The sequence below is a fragment of the Mustela nivalis genome (assembly GCF_964662115.1).
Source record: "Mustela nivalis genome assembly, chromosome: 13".
NCBI lineage: Eukaryota > Metazoa > Chordata > Mammalia > Carnivora > Mustelidae > Mustela > Mustela nivalis.
In genome coordinates, this window is record NC_139032.1 from 7515948 (window position 1) to 7532646 (window position 16699).

General features: G+C 47.7%; 1 protein-coding gene across 5 annotated transcripts in view; it reads left to right on the plus strand.

Moving 5' to 3' along the window:
- The window catches only part of LOC309845912 (histone-arginine methyltransferase CARM1-like), a 262210-nt gene that overhangs the window by 224001 nt on the left and 21510 nt on the right, over positions 1 to 16699 (plus strand). For 4 of the 5 annotated variants that reach the window (XM_082694419.1, XM_082694420.1, XM_082694423.1 and 1 more), the window contains exons 8-10: positions 12607 to 12688; positions 13884 to 13969; positions 16384 to 16473. In XM_082694419.1, coding sequence (XP_082550545.1) covers positions 12607 to 12688; positions 13884 to 13969; positions 16384 to 16473 — 258 coding nt within the window. The remainder of the gene's footprint in view (positions 1 to 12606; positions 12689 to 13883; positions 13970 to 16383; positions 16474 to 16699) is intronic. The other variant, XM_082694421.1, reaches the window with a different exon arrangement.

Here is a 16699-nt window from a genome sequence, read left to right on the forward strand (position 1 = left end):
TTTATACCCAGTGGCCTCTTGGACATTCCCCCTTACAGAGACTTACCATCTAAACTCAACACCTCATCTCCCCCACACCCCCCACACCCCAAATCTGCTCTACTCATAGTCTTTCCATCTCACTTGATGATAACACTGTCCTCCCAATCATTCAGGCCCGAAACCATGGAGGCCCTTCTTTCTTTGTCCCCATATCTAAACCATGAAGAAATTCTGTTGGCTCTACTTTTGAACTCTACCCAGAATCTGTCCTATTCTCATTATATTCTCTGTTCTCCCTTGTTCCCAATGCTGTCATCCCTCATCTTGATTACTGCTATAGCTTCTTAACCTGTCTGTTCCCAGCATTCCCAAAGCCTTCTGGTAAATTCTGTCCGGTCTGGTTTCTCATTTCCTAGGACCGTGTTCATTCAACTCCAGCCACACAGGTGTCCTTGCTGATTTTCAGGCATATGCAGCCACCTCGGAGCCTTTGCTTTTGCTCATCTTTCTATGTGGAACACTTTTCCCCCAATATTCATGTGGCTGATCCCTTCACCTCCGTAAAGTCTGCCAAAATGCCAGCTCTCCTGGGCATCCTGTTTAAAATGGTAGCCACAGCACTCATCATCCCAGTCCCACTTTTTCTGCTTTGTGTTTTTGCTTTAGCACTTACTGCTTCCCAAAAGACATATAACCCCTTTATTTATTATTGTTCATTGTCAGCATCCTTCCTGATTGCATGTAAGTACCACAAAAGCCCAGGTTCTATCAGATTTCACTAATGTATCCTAAGCACCCTCCATCCCAAGTGCCTGTCACAAAGCAGATCCTCAATAAATATTTTTGAATGGGTAAAACCTCCAGTAATCTCAAGTAAGTACACCAGTAATTACTATTAAGAGGTTAGGTGTCATCTCTTTGATTTTTAAAAAAAAAATTTTTTACAAAGTTAGGATAATACCATAAATCTCATTTTGTAGCTCTTTTACTTTTTAAATTTTTATTTATTTTTGTTTTGTTTTGATTTCAATACCTTGTTGATATGTTCTCCTATCTTTACAATATTCTCTTGCTGCAGAGTATTTCTTTTGTGACAATATCATACTTCATCAGCTTGAGCTCCAGTGCTAAATATTATTTTAATTGCTTATTGAATCCTATAAATTTTACAAGAAACAACACGAAGGTATTGTTTCTATATTCTAGCAGTATATAGAATGTTATAAAATTTTGTATCCTAAATTCCGTAAGAACACTAAAGTGAGCATCCTTTTATAGAAATCATGGTTTGCATTCTGATTATTTCCTTACAATAAATTGCTAGAAGCAGAATTACTGGACCAAAAGGTGTGAAGAAGGATCTTTAAAAAAATTATTCTTATATATTGCCAAATTGCCCTGTAGAAAAGTTTTACCAATTAACACTTCCACCAGAAGTATATGAGAATGTCTGCTGAGTCTTGCCCATACGGGCTATGTTTTTTTAAATGCCAATTTGATTCAAAAAAAAAAAATGGTGGCCAGTTTATTTTTAATCTGTATGTCTTTGGTCGCTAGTGCATTTGAACGGTTTTATTTTTAGTCAACAAACACACAAAAAAATGTTTTAAAAAACATATAGTTAACAAAATTCACAGCCTTCACTCTCCTTGTAACTCCCCTTCCTCTATGAAGAGGTTTCTGTGTTAGGCGACTGCATGCGGGCCTTCAATCGCATTGGTGCGGGGAACAGGTGGTGAAAGTGTGCACAGTTTTTATTAGAAGAGGCAGAGAAGTGGAAACGCTGGCAGAGTGGAGGGAGAGGGGTGCAAATAATGATGGTGGTGGTAGTGGTGGTGGTGGTGGTGGTGGTGGCAGTTTAGGTATATGCTAAAGAAGGGAGCCGAGAAGCTGAGGGATGACTGGCCAAGTCAGGGCATTAGATATAACCAGTGATCAGTCCTCACCTGAACTTGTCATCTGGGACACTTGGCCCCAGGGACTCCTCACTTTACTTCTAAAGCCTAAACCTGGTTTTCCTCCTTCCTTATCGGCCCCGACCTTGTCTCCTCTGCTGATTCTTCCTCATGACCCAAGTCTTCAGTGTTGGATCGATTCCAAGTTGGCTCTTACTGTCTTCCCCTTTTTGTCTCTCCTCGCCTCCTGACTGGTCTCATTGCCTCTCCTGAGCTGTAAATATTGTCTTTACGCCAGCAACTCCTGTAGGGAGAACTCCAGCCTAGAACTCTCCCTGGAACCATAGACTTCAGGTGTCCAACTGGCTGTTGACAGCTCTACTTGGATGTTGTCTCTTGGGCATCTTAAATTCAGCGTATCCAAAATCAAGCTGCTAACCTTTGTCACCAACCCCTGCTCACCGCTGCAACACACAAACACAAGCAAAACCAAAAAACCCTGCTTCTACTGCAGTCCCACAAGCCTTTCAACTTATTTCCTCTTTTTAAACAGCAACCAGAATGATCTTGATAACGTAGATTTCAGATCACAGTCTTCCTCCGCTCAAAACCTCCAGTGGCTTCCCACCTTCTATTGTCATGAAAGTCAAAAGTTCTCACCAGGGGTGCTAAGACCCTCCAGGATGGGGTTCCGCCCTGCTCCCCCTGTGGTGTCATCTCTTCCCACTGCTTTCTCATCCTTCCTGTCCTCACTAGGTGGTGTTCTCCATTCCCCTTGAGCCTCCTGGGCTGGCTGCCACCTCACAGCCACTCCCTCTACCAGACAGGCAGGTCGGCCCCAGGGCTCCCTCTCACCTTCTTCAGGTCGTAGCTCATGTGCCACCTTCCCAGGAGACCTGCTGTCACTTACAAAATGTCATCTCTTTGCTCCTGGAAGTCTGTATCCTTCCTGCTTCTCACTTCATTTTCTCGTACTCCACTTACCATCATGCACTAGATCATATGTTTTTACTTATTTATTTAATTTATTGTCATTCTCCCTCGTGAGACAAGTTCTGTAACAGCAGCTATTGTGTTTTGCTCTGTGTCTGCATCATCTAACCTAGCTAATAGGAGTTGTTCAATGGGCTTTGTTAACTGAAAGATAAATGCATTGACATAAGAATTCTTTACGTATTAAGGATGTTAAGACTTTGGTGTATTTTCTTCAGAATTTTCAATTTGCCCTGTAGTCATCTTTGTGATAGTTTTCACCACAAAAAAATTAAAAATATTTCTGTGTTGCTGGATCAACAAAGATTTTCATTGGTTCTAAGATTAGCATTAACTTCTACTTCTCTCATGTTTTCATTTTTTCCATTTAACACTTAAAAAATTTTACGTTTAACTCTAAAATTCATTGTCATTTAAGTATGTGGTGAGCACAGAATTTTTTCCCTTCTCAATAACCAGTTATGAGGCTTTCTCAGTAGACAAGAATACCACATTCTGATGTTAATACCAGTCACCTACAAAATTAATAATTTCCTTATTTTATTAATATTTCTTGCCCCTGATTAATTAAGATTCTGAAAAATGCCTCCAGAGAATAAGGTTCAGTCATAAAGAATCATCATTCCCTCCTATAAAAGGCAAGTACTTCTGCCGTTATTGAAACTATTTGGCTCCAGGGTTTTAAGCCGACTCCTTTATTTTTTTTTTTTTAAGATTTTATTTATTTATTTGTCAGAGAGAGAGAGAGAGAACACAAGAAGGCAGAGCGGCAGGCAAAGGCAGAGAGAGAAGCAGGCTCCCCACTGAGCAAGGAGCCCGATGCGGGACTCGATCCCAGGACCCTGGGATCATGACTTGAGCCGAAGGCAGCGGCTTAACCAACTGAGCCACCCAGGCGTCCCAAGCCGACTCCTTTAAATACAACTTCAAATTGATCCTTGTATAAGAGAAACATATACATAGGATCGATTAAGAGGAGCAAGCAAATATTCTCAAGAAGGTTGAGATGGAGCTAGCTTGCCGTATTACCTTTTTTTACTGCTCTGCGACACAAAATCGTAGGCAAAATAGGGAGTAGTTAAAAGCTGGATACCTCGGACTCCGGAGCCACACTGAACTGTGCTGAATCCTTGGTTCTGTCCATTACTAACTGTAAAGCCTTAGCCCAGGTTATTCAGTCTCTCTGGGACACGATTTCCCTGTTCCTAAACTAAAGATCCTAATATTCCCTACCTGGGGATGGAGGCCTTCAGAAATGGGGCTTCTGCTTGTTCTTTGCTGCCATGATAGCCCTTTCTTCACAGGCCCAGATGAAGGTTCTGCCAGAGGCTGAGTGTATCCCGGCTGTGTATTCAGGGACTCAGAAAATAACCTCAGGGTGGATGGGTACCTGTGTGATAGACTTGGCCTGAAAGTTTATTTACTTGCTGTCCTCCATGAGCCTTTATTAACCAGAGGTCTTCTGAATCTCCTTGCATCGATATTGGCTCAGCCTTCCTAGCGACTTGTCTCAGATCCTCTGGAGAGAAATTGGAGAACGTGAACCACGTGTGCTTGTGATGGTACTGCAGCGTGACTTCTCAGAACCTGGGCCTCCACCTCATCGACCAGTGAGTTCTAGATCCATAAACTGTGTCTGGAAATCAGACCTGAATGTTGGATGAAGGACCTAACTTTTCACTGTGACCGCTGACATCAGCTGCCTACCAGCCAGCAAATTTGTTGCTGTTGTGATATCATTTGAACACCATCCCCGTTAACTGTACATCTCTTTGACTTCTCGAGGGACACTAGGATCTATTTCCCACCACCGCGGGTCAAGGTGCTCTCACCGTCACTCCAGCCTTGCTTCCCAATGCTGTAATTATGTCATTCTGACAGTTAATTATTGCTCTCCTGACTCTGGCATCTGAAATTCCATTCCAGCTGTGCTCATTGGGAACACAGTGTGATGGTGGCAGCAGTAGCGTCTTTGATCTACTGAGGACGGCCAGCCTCAATTCCCAAAGATGACACTGCTCTCCTACTGGTTCACCCCTTATCACCTTTAGGAATGGAGGGTTTCCTGGGCCTGTCCTGAGAACATAGTCAGGGGAGATGTTCTTATGTCTTAAATGGTAGAACCTTCTGACTCCTTCCTTACTACCATACTGCAGAAGTCCTGAAATCTCCACTTCATTGACTACAGGCCATCATGATGACCAAGCTACCAAGTGACATCTTAGTGGACTGTTAAGTCTCGTATTTTGCTAGAACCCTGAATCCTGTGAGTGCCCATGTTGATAAATTGTGCCCTATCCTGACTTACATTCTATCCTTTTCAGTCTAACACCCATAACATGCCTTCCTGTGCATATTTCCCTGGTTCTTAGCAGAAAATACTACCCACCTTATGCAGTTTCTCAGGTATAGAAGTTGTCCTCACCCAGAATTGGCACTGTACTTCCTCCTCGGGCTGTGCTTGAGTTATCAGCCCGACGGCCATGGAGACCAGTAGCCTGAAAGCAGTGGGCAATAGTGAGGCTGATCTTGAGAAGAACAAAACTATCTTGAAAGACACCAGCTTCATGAGAGGTGGTTTTGTGCAGTCTTTGGGCAGCTCTTCTGCTCACACAATATGGAGAATTCTGCTTCTGTTGTCTAGAAGTCTTCAGAGGAGTTGGGAAGATGCCTTCAGGCTTCTCCACCATATTCACTCAACTGTCTCGACCCCAGGTCTCAGGGCCCTGCTCTTCTGGTCAGGGCCCCAGCTGTCAAGGTTGCACCTCTGCAGTTCTACTATTGCTGTTTTACTCTCTTGAGCTTAGCTTGGGCTCCCCAAGAAACTAGGTGTAAAACACAGTTTATAAGCTGCCACTTCACTGAGGACTGTAATCCCAGCAAAACAAGGAGGAGGGGAAATAAGAGTGAGTCAGGGAAGGAGGGAGGGCTAATGTGCAAGTGCATTACCAAGCTCACCGCCGCATGTTATCAAACACCAAGAAATTGTTTGATCCCTCAGGACCATCTCAAGAGGTTGAATGAACTACAAGATAGTGTATACAGAGGATTGAGGAGGTTTACCCACCAGCTGTTTTCTCCCCAATGGTCAGTTTTTCACCCCTCAGCACTAATGAGCCTTCACTTCGGGGTTGTGCCTGTGTGGACACCAACTGTGTCTCATGGTATCCATGCTCCCCACCACAAGTCAACAAGAATGCTCTGGAGCAGAAGTGGGAAGACACACGGCGCAGGCCTGAGGTGAGGCACTGTTGGGTTATGGCCAGGAGGGGTCACATGAGCCCACACTTTGGCATAGCAGGTCAGAACATATGACTGTGGATTCCAGAGAGAGGTAAGACTGAGAGGATCTGAGGTGGCCCTTAAAACGTGAGGTACCACTTCAGGCACCAAAAGATGCTTTATAAAGAATTGTGAGTGGGTGGTAGGCATCCATCGTGCTTGACAACCTTCGTGCCAGTTGAGTGATATGAGGGATGCCCCTGGTGGATGTCCTGGAGTCGTTTGTTCTTTGTGGAAATCTGAAGTCCGCGCGTGCAAAGGATGCGGTAGGTGAATGCAGGAATTCTGCCTCGGGCACTGCGAGCTTCCCTCCTGCGCCTTTCCACTCACGAGTCTACAGGGTGCCTTACTGACCATGCTGTGCTGAGAAACACATTATTTTTAAGGAAATCCTTCCAACTGAGTGGACAAACTGCTAAATCTACCGTGAAGGTAATGGATGGCTTGTTCCCAGGCCAATTCCGCCCCCAAACTGAAATTTCTACTAAAGGTTCTTTTGGCATAGCTAGAGTTTCAGGCCTTCTGGTCTTTCTCAAAAATATATTTGGCCCTGATTGTCACTGGTACACAGAAACACCATGTGGACCAAATAGGAACATTTCAGTTTGCAACGTGATATGACCGAATTTCCGTGGGAACCCAAGTATGTGGCACAGACTATCAGAGAGAAGGAACTTTTGAAAGAAAACTACCATGACCAGTACAGTCACGTTTGGATTTTCCTGTGCCTTGTCCTTGTTTCATCTGTATCTTCGTGGTGGCTCACACTAGCATCTCATTTCGGCCACTAGGGTCTGTTCTTGATTTCCTCTCTGCCTCTCACTTGATATCTGCGGCTCTTGAACCCATCTAGCTTTTGTTCATAGAAGAAGCAATTTCTATAATCATCTTCTTTGTAACCTACACCAGACTCCTAGTTCTTCCATATTATTCCATCCCTGGGCTTGTACACATCCAGACCTTTATTTTTTTTCTTTAACCATGTGGTCCCTATTTCAATGTTACAGATATAGTACAAGTGTCCCAGTTAGAAGGAGTTCAAGTGCAATGCCAAGGTTGCACACTGGGCTCGGGAAATTAACAGGGAGGTTTGAATGGAGAAGACGACTCCAGGATGCTCTTGGGTGAGTCTGATACTCACTCTTCCAGTGGGCAAAGGTGCCTTTGTGAAGGTGTCTGATCTTTAAGAGGTGAATTCCTCTTTCCATCCATTCACTGGAGTTCAAGCCGGCAAGTTACAGGCTTAGAGGAAACTAAAATCTGTGGTGGGAATAGGATCATTTTAGAAGTTCTCCACTTTGCACTAAGGGAGAATCTACTTTTAAGTTCATGGAAAGGATTCAGGACGATAGCTAAAAACAGGAAGGGGAGCTGTGCGAGCCTTGGGAGTGTCTATTGCAAACAGAGTGCATATCCTTCATGCCAAGTCTCAACAAAAACTGTTTTTAACTGCATCTGTCCTGTGTTTACAAACTGGCTTTTGTTCAAAGAATAAGCTTCGGTTTCTATATTCATCTTTTTAGTAACCTCTGTCGGACTCACAGCTCTTCCAGAGTTTCTGCTCCTGAGCCCATATGCTACAAATCCAGACGCATGAATTCATAGCTTTAGAGCTAGTTCTTTGCAGCTGTTTGAGCAAAAATCTTACAGTTGACTCTCACTGGGTCAGATGCCAAACCCTGAGTTCACTGCCATGGTCTTAAGATGCTCTCATGGACTTGGACTGAGCCACATGAGAATCTCTAGAGATAAGACTACCCGAGCTGCAAGGACTGAGTGGGGGGAGAGGTGCCCCCCAGAAGAGGATCTGGTGCTGTTACCAGAAGAAGAGCAACAAACAACAGATATTTTCCTTATCGTCTTGCCACAGGTCCGTTAGTTACGCAAAGCAGTAATGTCTAGATTTACACGGGAATGACCAGGGGTGCGCCACAGGTTCCTTTATAGAATCACAGGCTTTCCCTTACTTCTTTTTTTTTTTTTTTTGAGATTTTATTTATTTATTTGACAGACATGTATGCAGAGAGGAAGGCAGAGACAGAGAGAGGAGGGAGCAGTCTCTCCGCTGAGCAGAGAGCCTGATGCGAGGCTTGATCCCAGGATCCTGGGATCCTGACCTGAGCTGAAGGCAGAGGCTTTAACCCACTGAGTCACCCAGGTGCCCCTTTTCCTTACTTCTTACGAAAGATGCACCATCTGAAGCTTTGTATCTTTTAAGGACTGTGTGCTTCTTTCCCCCTTTTTTCATAGTAAGAAAAAATTTTTAATACAAAAAGTATAGAAATGTATAACATATAAATATATGCCATATTACTTTGCTGGAGTTTAAACCCAAAAAACCAGAAACATAATGAGCTGAGCATCTTTATAGATACCCTCTACACAGAGGTATGTCTGCATTCTGCTGATGGAGAAAATTATTGCAACCAAGCCTCAAGTCCTGGTATTTATAGGGGATGTGCAAGAAATTAAAAAGATACCGTTTGTTCCTAGACATGCATCCCTCTCCTATGAGGCTCCCCACCAGGCCATCCCAGCTCCCTTTAGGCTGCATCCTCAGGACCACGTGTGTCTTAAGTGACATTCCTGGATCCCTGTATCTGTTTTCTAGTTCTCATGGCTTCTGTGCCTCTCTCGGGTGGGCTCACCCTGGGTTGTCCATTCTGGTAAAGTGTAGGACATTAAGACTCAAAAAACCTTGCTTGTCAAACAGTAGAGTGGAGCTTTTCTTTCTCCTTATCTTCTCCCCCTCCCTGCCATTTCTTCCTTCCTTCCTTCCTTCTTGTTTTCCCTTTCTTTTCTGTCTTTTATTTAAAGCTTCCTAGTGGAGAGAAGTGGGGTTTTGGTTAGGATAGAATGAAGATGCAAAGATTTTTATTAAAGTAAGACTTGTGAGTTGTGCCATGAGACCACACGTTCATATTAGCCACGAAAGGGCTTGTGTTGCAGAAGCTCCCGTTGTGAAGTCTGCAGGCCAAGGCTAACAGCTCTAAGAGAACAAGGGCTGCACCTCCATTCTTCTAAGGCAGAGCCAGGAGGCTGGTGGGGAGAGCTGTGTGAAGGAGGAGGAAGGCCAGAAGGTCAGGACGAGCTAGAGAAGAGCCACGGACAAAGGAGGCCACAGAAGGAGCTTCCGTGGGTGCTTCTCCAAGCGGGACTCTGTGTAGAACTTGGAGAAGTCAGTGTCCCAGTAAAGGGTTTGCCTCTTTCTCTGCATTCTGGGTGTGTTCAGGCGTAGCTAATGGTATAATTATTTTCCTTCTGGGCTGTATTTGCAGAACTTTCCAGATGTCACATAGATTATGGTGGAGAGGGAGGGGAAGGGGGGGACAGCTGGAAATGTGAAGTCAACACCAAAAACCACACATAGTCTCCACCTTATGGACTCATTAAGAGGCCATAAGTTAACCTGGAAAATAAAACCCATGTAAGAAGAAAACAATGGAAATCATCACAGCTTCCAAGTCGACAGATTCATTTCCTGATTCACCACCCAGTAATGGCGGGTGGTGAGGAGACCCACAGGGATGCAGTCCCATCTGCTTTAATTATTTTGTGATGCATTTCAGAAGGAGATTTGAGATGTCTAAGAACTGGAAAGATGGTCCGGCCAGAAAGTTCTGAAAACCCAGGCAGGGGGCTCTTGGCCCACAGCTCTGCCTGCCCTGGGCACGGTGCCTGTGTGACTGATCACGGCTGCTGGGTTTTCACGGGCACCAAGCACACAAGAAAAAGGCACAGATTTGGTCCCTGCAGTTGTATCCAAGGCCCGGGGAGCAGTTTGCAGCCTTGGGCACTGCCAGGTGCCGGGCTGTCTCAGCCCTTGGGGACTGTCTTTCGCTAGCTGGCGAGGATTATAGGACATGACTGTAGTGTTCAGCCTTGGGTGCACATGAGAATCACCAGGTCAGCTTTTGGCAACAAGCAGGAGGGTTACACCTCTGTATCATATAAACCGTAATTGGACAGATTCGTTTCCAAAGCTTCCCAGGGGATTCTGAAGGATGGACAGGGATGACTCTTTGCAGGCTTTCTGGGGGATTCTCTGGCTCTGCCTTTCTGGGGAATTCCCTCCCCTCCCCTTTCTATTTCCCTCAGCCCCTCTTCCCTCCTCCCTCCTCCTCCCTCTAATAAAAACCGTTGTGATGATGACTTATTTCTCCAAACACCTTGATTCTCCTTCTTCGTACTGAAAACGTCCTTTCCACTTGCAGGGATCTGTTTCCAAACATTCTCTAGGCATAGAGGAGCCTGGTTCTCAGTATGTGTATTCATAAAATGACGGCCTCACCTGTGGGCCAGGCTAGCTGGGGCCTTGGTGGGAGGAGTTGAAGAGAGAAGGCATGAGGGTTCCTGGGTGGCTCAGTCGGTGAAGCGCTCAGCACCTGCTGAGACGCAGCCCGAGATCCCGCTCGGCATCGGGCTCCCCGCTCATCCCGTCGCCTGCCTTTCTCCCTGCCAGTCCCCCTACAACCAGGCACACACACGTACATTCTCTCTCTCCCTCCCTCTCTCTCAAAGAAGCAAAATCTTAAAAAAAAAAAAAAAAAGTAATGGAACTAAAAAAACTTAGGGTCATGATTTTCCATTTCTCCATTATCCTCGTCGGCACCTCGACCCGCTCAGAGGCCCGTGAAGGACACCAGGGCCTCAGTTCATTCCTAAAGAGAGGTCGATGACCGCTGGCGGCGTGGCTGGTAGCCCTCACTACACACCAGCCCTGTACGAAATAGGCACTGATAAATTAGAAGAGACCTTCACTTTTTGGAAAAGATGTTATTTATTTATTTAATTTAAAGATTTTATTTATTTATTTGAGAGAGAGACAGTGAGAGAGAACATGAGAGGCGAGAAGGTCAGAGGGAGAAGCAGACTCCCCGTGGAGCTGGGAGCCTGATGCGGGACTCGATCCCGGGACTCCAGGACCGTGGCCTGAGCCGAAGGCAGTTGCTCAACCAACTGAGCCACCCAGGCGCCCCATGGAAAAGATGTTATTTATTTTGAGAGAGAGACGGAGTATGTAATAGTGGGGAGAGACAGAGGCAGAAGGAGAGGGAGAAGCAGATGCTCCACGGAGCAGGGAACCCGACTTGGAACTCCATCCCTGGACCTTAGGACCTGACCTAGGCTGATCAGAGCTTTGCCACTTGAGCCCCCGGTGCCCTTAGAAAATACTTTCACTTTTAAGTGGGTTAAACTTAAATATTTTACTGTAGTACAAGTGAATGGGTCTATTTGAGCTGAGTCTCAGAGATGGGGTAGGAATTAACAGGGCGAGAGGGAAAGGGTCCTTCTGGACAGAAGTGGGAGCAGGCAGAGGCTGGGCGGCGAGAGACGCATGCGCCCTGCGGGGTCTGCGGATCACCTAGTGGGCTTGTTTTTCGCTCACAGGCTGAGAACTAGCTGTCGACTGAACAGTATCAGGCCTCCCTGCCTCTTCTGATTTCGGATTTAGAACCTGGCTTTGGGTGGTCTTTCCATCCAAATTGAGCTGCACCACAAATTTAAATTTTGTATATTTATTCTTTGTGGTGGTGGTGGTTTTCCTCTCTTCCCTGCCGGGTGGCAGGCTTCGGACTAGGAAAGGATGGGGAGGGAGGAAGTGAATCCCCACCTGATTCATAGGCTCGACAACACACACGTGCACACTCGCACACTCGCGCACACGCACACACATAGGGACACACTTAGGGGACGCTGCTTTTCCAGCTCAGGATAAAGACTTTCTAGTGGTAAGTTCTCCGAGGCTCCTCTCTGGAACTGGGCCTTGGAATTCAAATATTTTTTAAGATTTTATTTATGTATTAGACAGAGATTACAAGTAGGCAGAGAGGCAGGCAGAGAGAGGAGGAAGCAGGCTCCCTGCTGAGCAGAGAGCCCGATGTGGGACTCGACCCCAGGACCCTGGAACCACGGTCTGAGCTGAAGACAGAGGCTTTAACCCTGAGCCACCCACACGCCCAGGGAATTCGAATTTTTAAAAGCCCACCCCCGCCCAGTCATCCCACAGCACAGTCATGATTGGGAACCACTGCCCTGGTGCCCATGCTGACCCGAGAAAGCAACATTCTGATGCAAACAGCCGACTCAGGCGGTGCTAACAAAATGCCACATTGGGCTCACAGGTTCTTGTATTAACTCCCTTAACCCCCGTCTAGCCCTGCAGAGGGAGCACCTGCTTATTCCCATTTCAGACACCGGGAACCAGGCACAGGGTTCAGGTGCCTTGTGTGGGGCCCAGAGTTGACCACTGGCAGAGCCCGAGTAAAGCTTGTCTTAGTCTTAGGGGAGCCACTAGCCACGCAGACACAGAGCCCGTGCTGTGGTCCCTGCACGGTCTGAGCGGCCTGTTTGAGGACCTCTGAGGCAGCCTCCCAGCACGTCCCAACTGTAAGGGCTGGGGGGCTCTGGCCAGGGCCAAGGTACATGCGATTCTCTGTGCTCCCTCTTTCAGGTACCAGCACTGCTTCTATGGGGTCAACCTGTCCAGCCTCCGGGCGGCTGCAGTGGACGAGTATTTCAGGCAGCCGATAGTAGTAAGTGGCTCTCCTGGTAGGGTCTACCCCACGTGTTTTTCCGGACTCGATCGCTCACTCGCTCCCACACCTGGCGGGCGGCGTGCTGCCAGGCTCTGCGAAGCCGTCGCCGAGAAAAAGAAAGAGCTCCTCGGAACACTGTTCTCAAGTCTCCCAGCTCTCATCTCCCAGTCAGTTAAGAAAGTTCTCAGAGCATGATGCCGTCACAAGCAAGGAGCTTTTCTGACTGCCTCTCAATAAGTAACTTCTGCTTCCCCCACCGCCCTGACTCACCCCATGTCCACACTGAGCCCTCACACTCGTTCAATAATTCATATCTTCCCATTGATTCTGGTGGCCTGAGGCCTCAGAGAAGAGGCAGCTTTGTAAAATAAGTAACTTAGAACAGGAGCATTGCTGTCAGACAGATCAGGGTTTCCATTGTGGTCCCCTCTAACTGTGTGACCTTGGACAGTAATAATTTGGCATTACCCAAAACTGACTTAATTACTGGCCCTCAAACCTGCAGAGCCTGGAGCTAGCGACCCACTGCTGGAGTTCGGGCAGTGTCACCCGAATCTGATTTCTCTATCCTGAAAATTTATCTCCGTTGCCTCTAATTTATCTCCGTTCCCAGACAGGGTCTCCCCTCCTGGTAGCAAGATGGCTTCAGGAACTCCTGCCTCAGATTTGTACAACTCTTAAGTCCCACAGGAGAGCCAGCTTTTCTCTAATAACTCAGGCCAAAGCCCCCGAATTAGTTTACCTAGAGCCTGAGTGTCCTCACTCGGGTTGGGTTCCTGCCTGTGAAACCATCTTCAGGGGAAAAGTCACGCACTGATTGATTGGCCAAGCTAGGGTCACCAGCCATACTGGGAGCTGAAGGAGAGCTGAGGTTTTATGGAACTTCTTAGAATATGGTGAAGGGATAAAGTCTGAAAACACACCAAACACCTGCTTCAGAAGCATTGGAGGACTGGATGACACAACCTTAGCACTTAGGAAAAGCATGAAGTACGCCACGCTTGCATAGTAAGCCCGGAATAACCGCTAGTCGTCATTATGGACCTTATTCTCATTAAGCTCGTGCCTTCCAAATCCTAACTCTTATTGACTTGAAATTTTGGGAGGAAAGCCAGCCCACAGTTTTGCTGGGGTTCGTTTGTCCTGATAGAGAACTTTTCTGCTTCTTCTCCCCCACCCCCCACTCTGCCAGGACACATTCGACATCCGGATTTTGATGGCTCGGACAGTCAAGTACACAGTCAACTTCATGGACGCCGAAGAGGCAGATCTCCACAGGTTCGTGAATACCAGTGTGGCTCTTGACTTTTACACTCTCCCCCTTGCTCATCCCCAAACGTTAGTGCAGGGTTTTGCCACTCACGCAGGGGAGAGAGCTGAGCTGGGAGTCTCGCCCAGAACAGTGCAGCGGTACTAGTCGCGTTTTACTGCCAAACAAGGATGGTGAAGCTTCTTCTGTAGCATTGGTTGAAGAGTTGTGTGTGTGTAACCTGAGTAGTAATAGCTTGTGCTTATGCAGTCAGTTGGCGTTCTGAGCCCTTTACACATACCGACTCGCTGAGTCCTCAAAACAGTACTCTGCATACAGCACCGTGGTGACCTCCGTCTTAGGAGGACAGGTGCAAGGCAGAGTGGCACAGTAGGTTGTGCAAGGTCACAGAATGACGGACCATGTGAGACTGTTCCAAAGGCTCCAGAGTCCGGGCTGCTAAAGTCCTCACCTGGGCCAGGAACATTCAAGAAGCAGAGCTACAGCTTGCTGAGTGCTTGCCTACCTGAGTGCTGAGCTAGGTGTTTCGCAGGCACGAGCTCATTTTCAAAGACAGCACTCAGCTCCTTCCCTCCACCGGAAGAGACTCCGAAATGAGAACCCATTCTGCGGATCCTGATAGGAGCCCGTTTTGCCTTTTTTCCCTTGAGAAGGTCGGTATGCCAATATTTTTTTTTCCCCTGGGTATGCAGCTAAAGACCCAGCCAGGTTGTCATTTTGCCCGGGCTTCTGAGGAAGTAAGGGCCAGACTTTAGCAGGTGCCGCTGGGCAGCTCAGAGCATCATCTGTCTGGAGATCACAGCGGGCGCAGGGTGCTGTCCTAGTTGGGGCAGGCTAGAACCCGCTGCTGTCCTCAGAAACCGCGTCCGTGGCTCAGACCGCAGGAGTTGTCCTCCCCAGGGCTGTTTGTGCACGGGGTGCAGCTGTGGCTCTGTGTGGCGTCACCCACCCTCGCCCACCAGCCTCCGTCCAGAGCGTCGCTCCTCACTTAGTCAAAAAGAAGGAGCGTGGCCGCACACGTGCTGGCAGTAAGAGCTTCTGCCCAGAAGGAACACAGCTCGCTTCTGTTCACGCTGACTTGGTCGAAGGCCCGGCTCAGGGGGCCAGTGTCTTCCTGCCGTGTGCTCCGCTCGAGGACTGGCGTTTGGGAGCAACTCAGGTGACTCCCAGGGGCCCGGACAAAATTGGCTTCCATTGGCTTTAGGTGCTGCTCGGGGCCACCTCCTGAGTCCAGGGAAGTTTGAGGTCTGTGTCGGCTTTCCGTTCTCCATTTGCGTGTGTGGTTTCGGCAGATGCTTACTGAGATCTCGCCAGGTACCAGGTGCAGTGCCGGTGCTTACACAGGCTCTGAAAGTAACTGCCAAAAGTCTGCACTTGAAGAGCTCAGTCTACTTAAGGGAATGCCCCCCGCCCAAAAAAGGAGGAAGTAATGGCAGTGCAATACCAAACAATTCAGTGGGATCAGCACAATGGAAAACTCTAGAAACGCTCTGACTGCCGCAGGGTGAAAGAAGTTAGGGCTTCGCAGGCACCGTACATGCAAAGAAGGTATGACCTCCTTTGAAAATCTTTAGAGCACTCACTCAGCCAAGTCTCCCCTCAGCAAGGGACGAGTAAGATCATCTTTTAACTGTGAAACTCTGTGATGTTATCCCCCTGCCCAACACGCACGAGACCCTCGCAAGGGAAGTGGGAGGTTTTGTCACCCATTGACAGGTGACAAAACTGAGAGAGGATTTAAGTAACTTTCCAAGGTAGCATCTAGGCTTTGTGTTATCTTTGCCACTCTTCCCTCTTCCCACTCATCCCGCGTGTGATAGAAGCCACAGCCACGTCTGCGTGACGTTTGCTGTGGCCCTGTGCGAGGTTCAGTGACCTCCCCGAAAAATAACTGAACTGTGACAGTGGACTTTATAGCTGGATGCAGCCCCCTATGATCTGCTTCATTTTTTAGCAGCCGGCCGGCCCTTGCCGTCTGAGCAGCAGCACAAGGGAGCTGCCCCGCTTGGCGCTCTGACGTCTGGAAGGACGGGTGTCACCTGGGCGTCGTCCTCCTCTCTGGGGACACCCCACTCTGGATGTCGCCTCCCCCCGGGGAGTCCTGGGTTGCTCAGTGTGGTGATGGAATTCTTGCCAAATTTGGTCAAGAAACCACACTGTCACTACATCAAAAATTAGTGATGGACTGTATGGTGACGGCCATAATATTAAAGAAAAGAAGAAGAAAAAGGAGCCACATTGTCAAATGCATAATCACGCACAGAGAGAACGCTGCTTCCCAAGCCGGAGTGCTTAAGAGAGAAAGAAAGTAGCCTGGGAATGTTCTGGTTGATTGCTCGAATGTATCTTGTACGCCTGTCAACAGCAACAAAATAATTCCAAGTGTTCCCGCGCTCTCGCTCTCTCTTTTCTTTCCTTGCAGAGTAGAAATCCCCTTTGAGTTTCAGCTGACGCAGTCTGGCCTCGTCCACGGCCTGGCGTTCTGGTTCGACGTGGCCTTTGTGGGATCTCTGTAGGTATCACCCCCTTCCACGCCCGCTCGGGCCCCGTGCTGTTCCGCACCGTGTGTGATCGTGACTCCAAGGTGTTCTAAAGTGAATTTCAACCCCCATAATGCTCATTTCTCTGGGTTTCAATAAAATAAAGCACTGATGCCAACGGAACTTTCCGATTTTAGGGCCAAGTTGAAATGAGGCCGTTTTCCGCAGTGTCCTTTCGGCCCTGGCTAAAATCCTGGG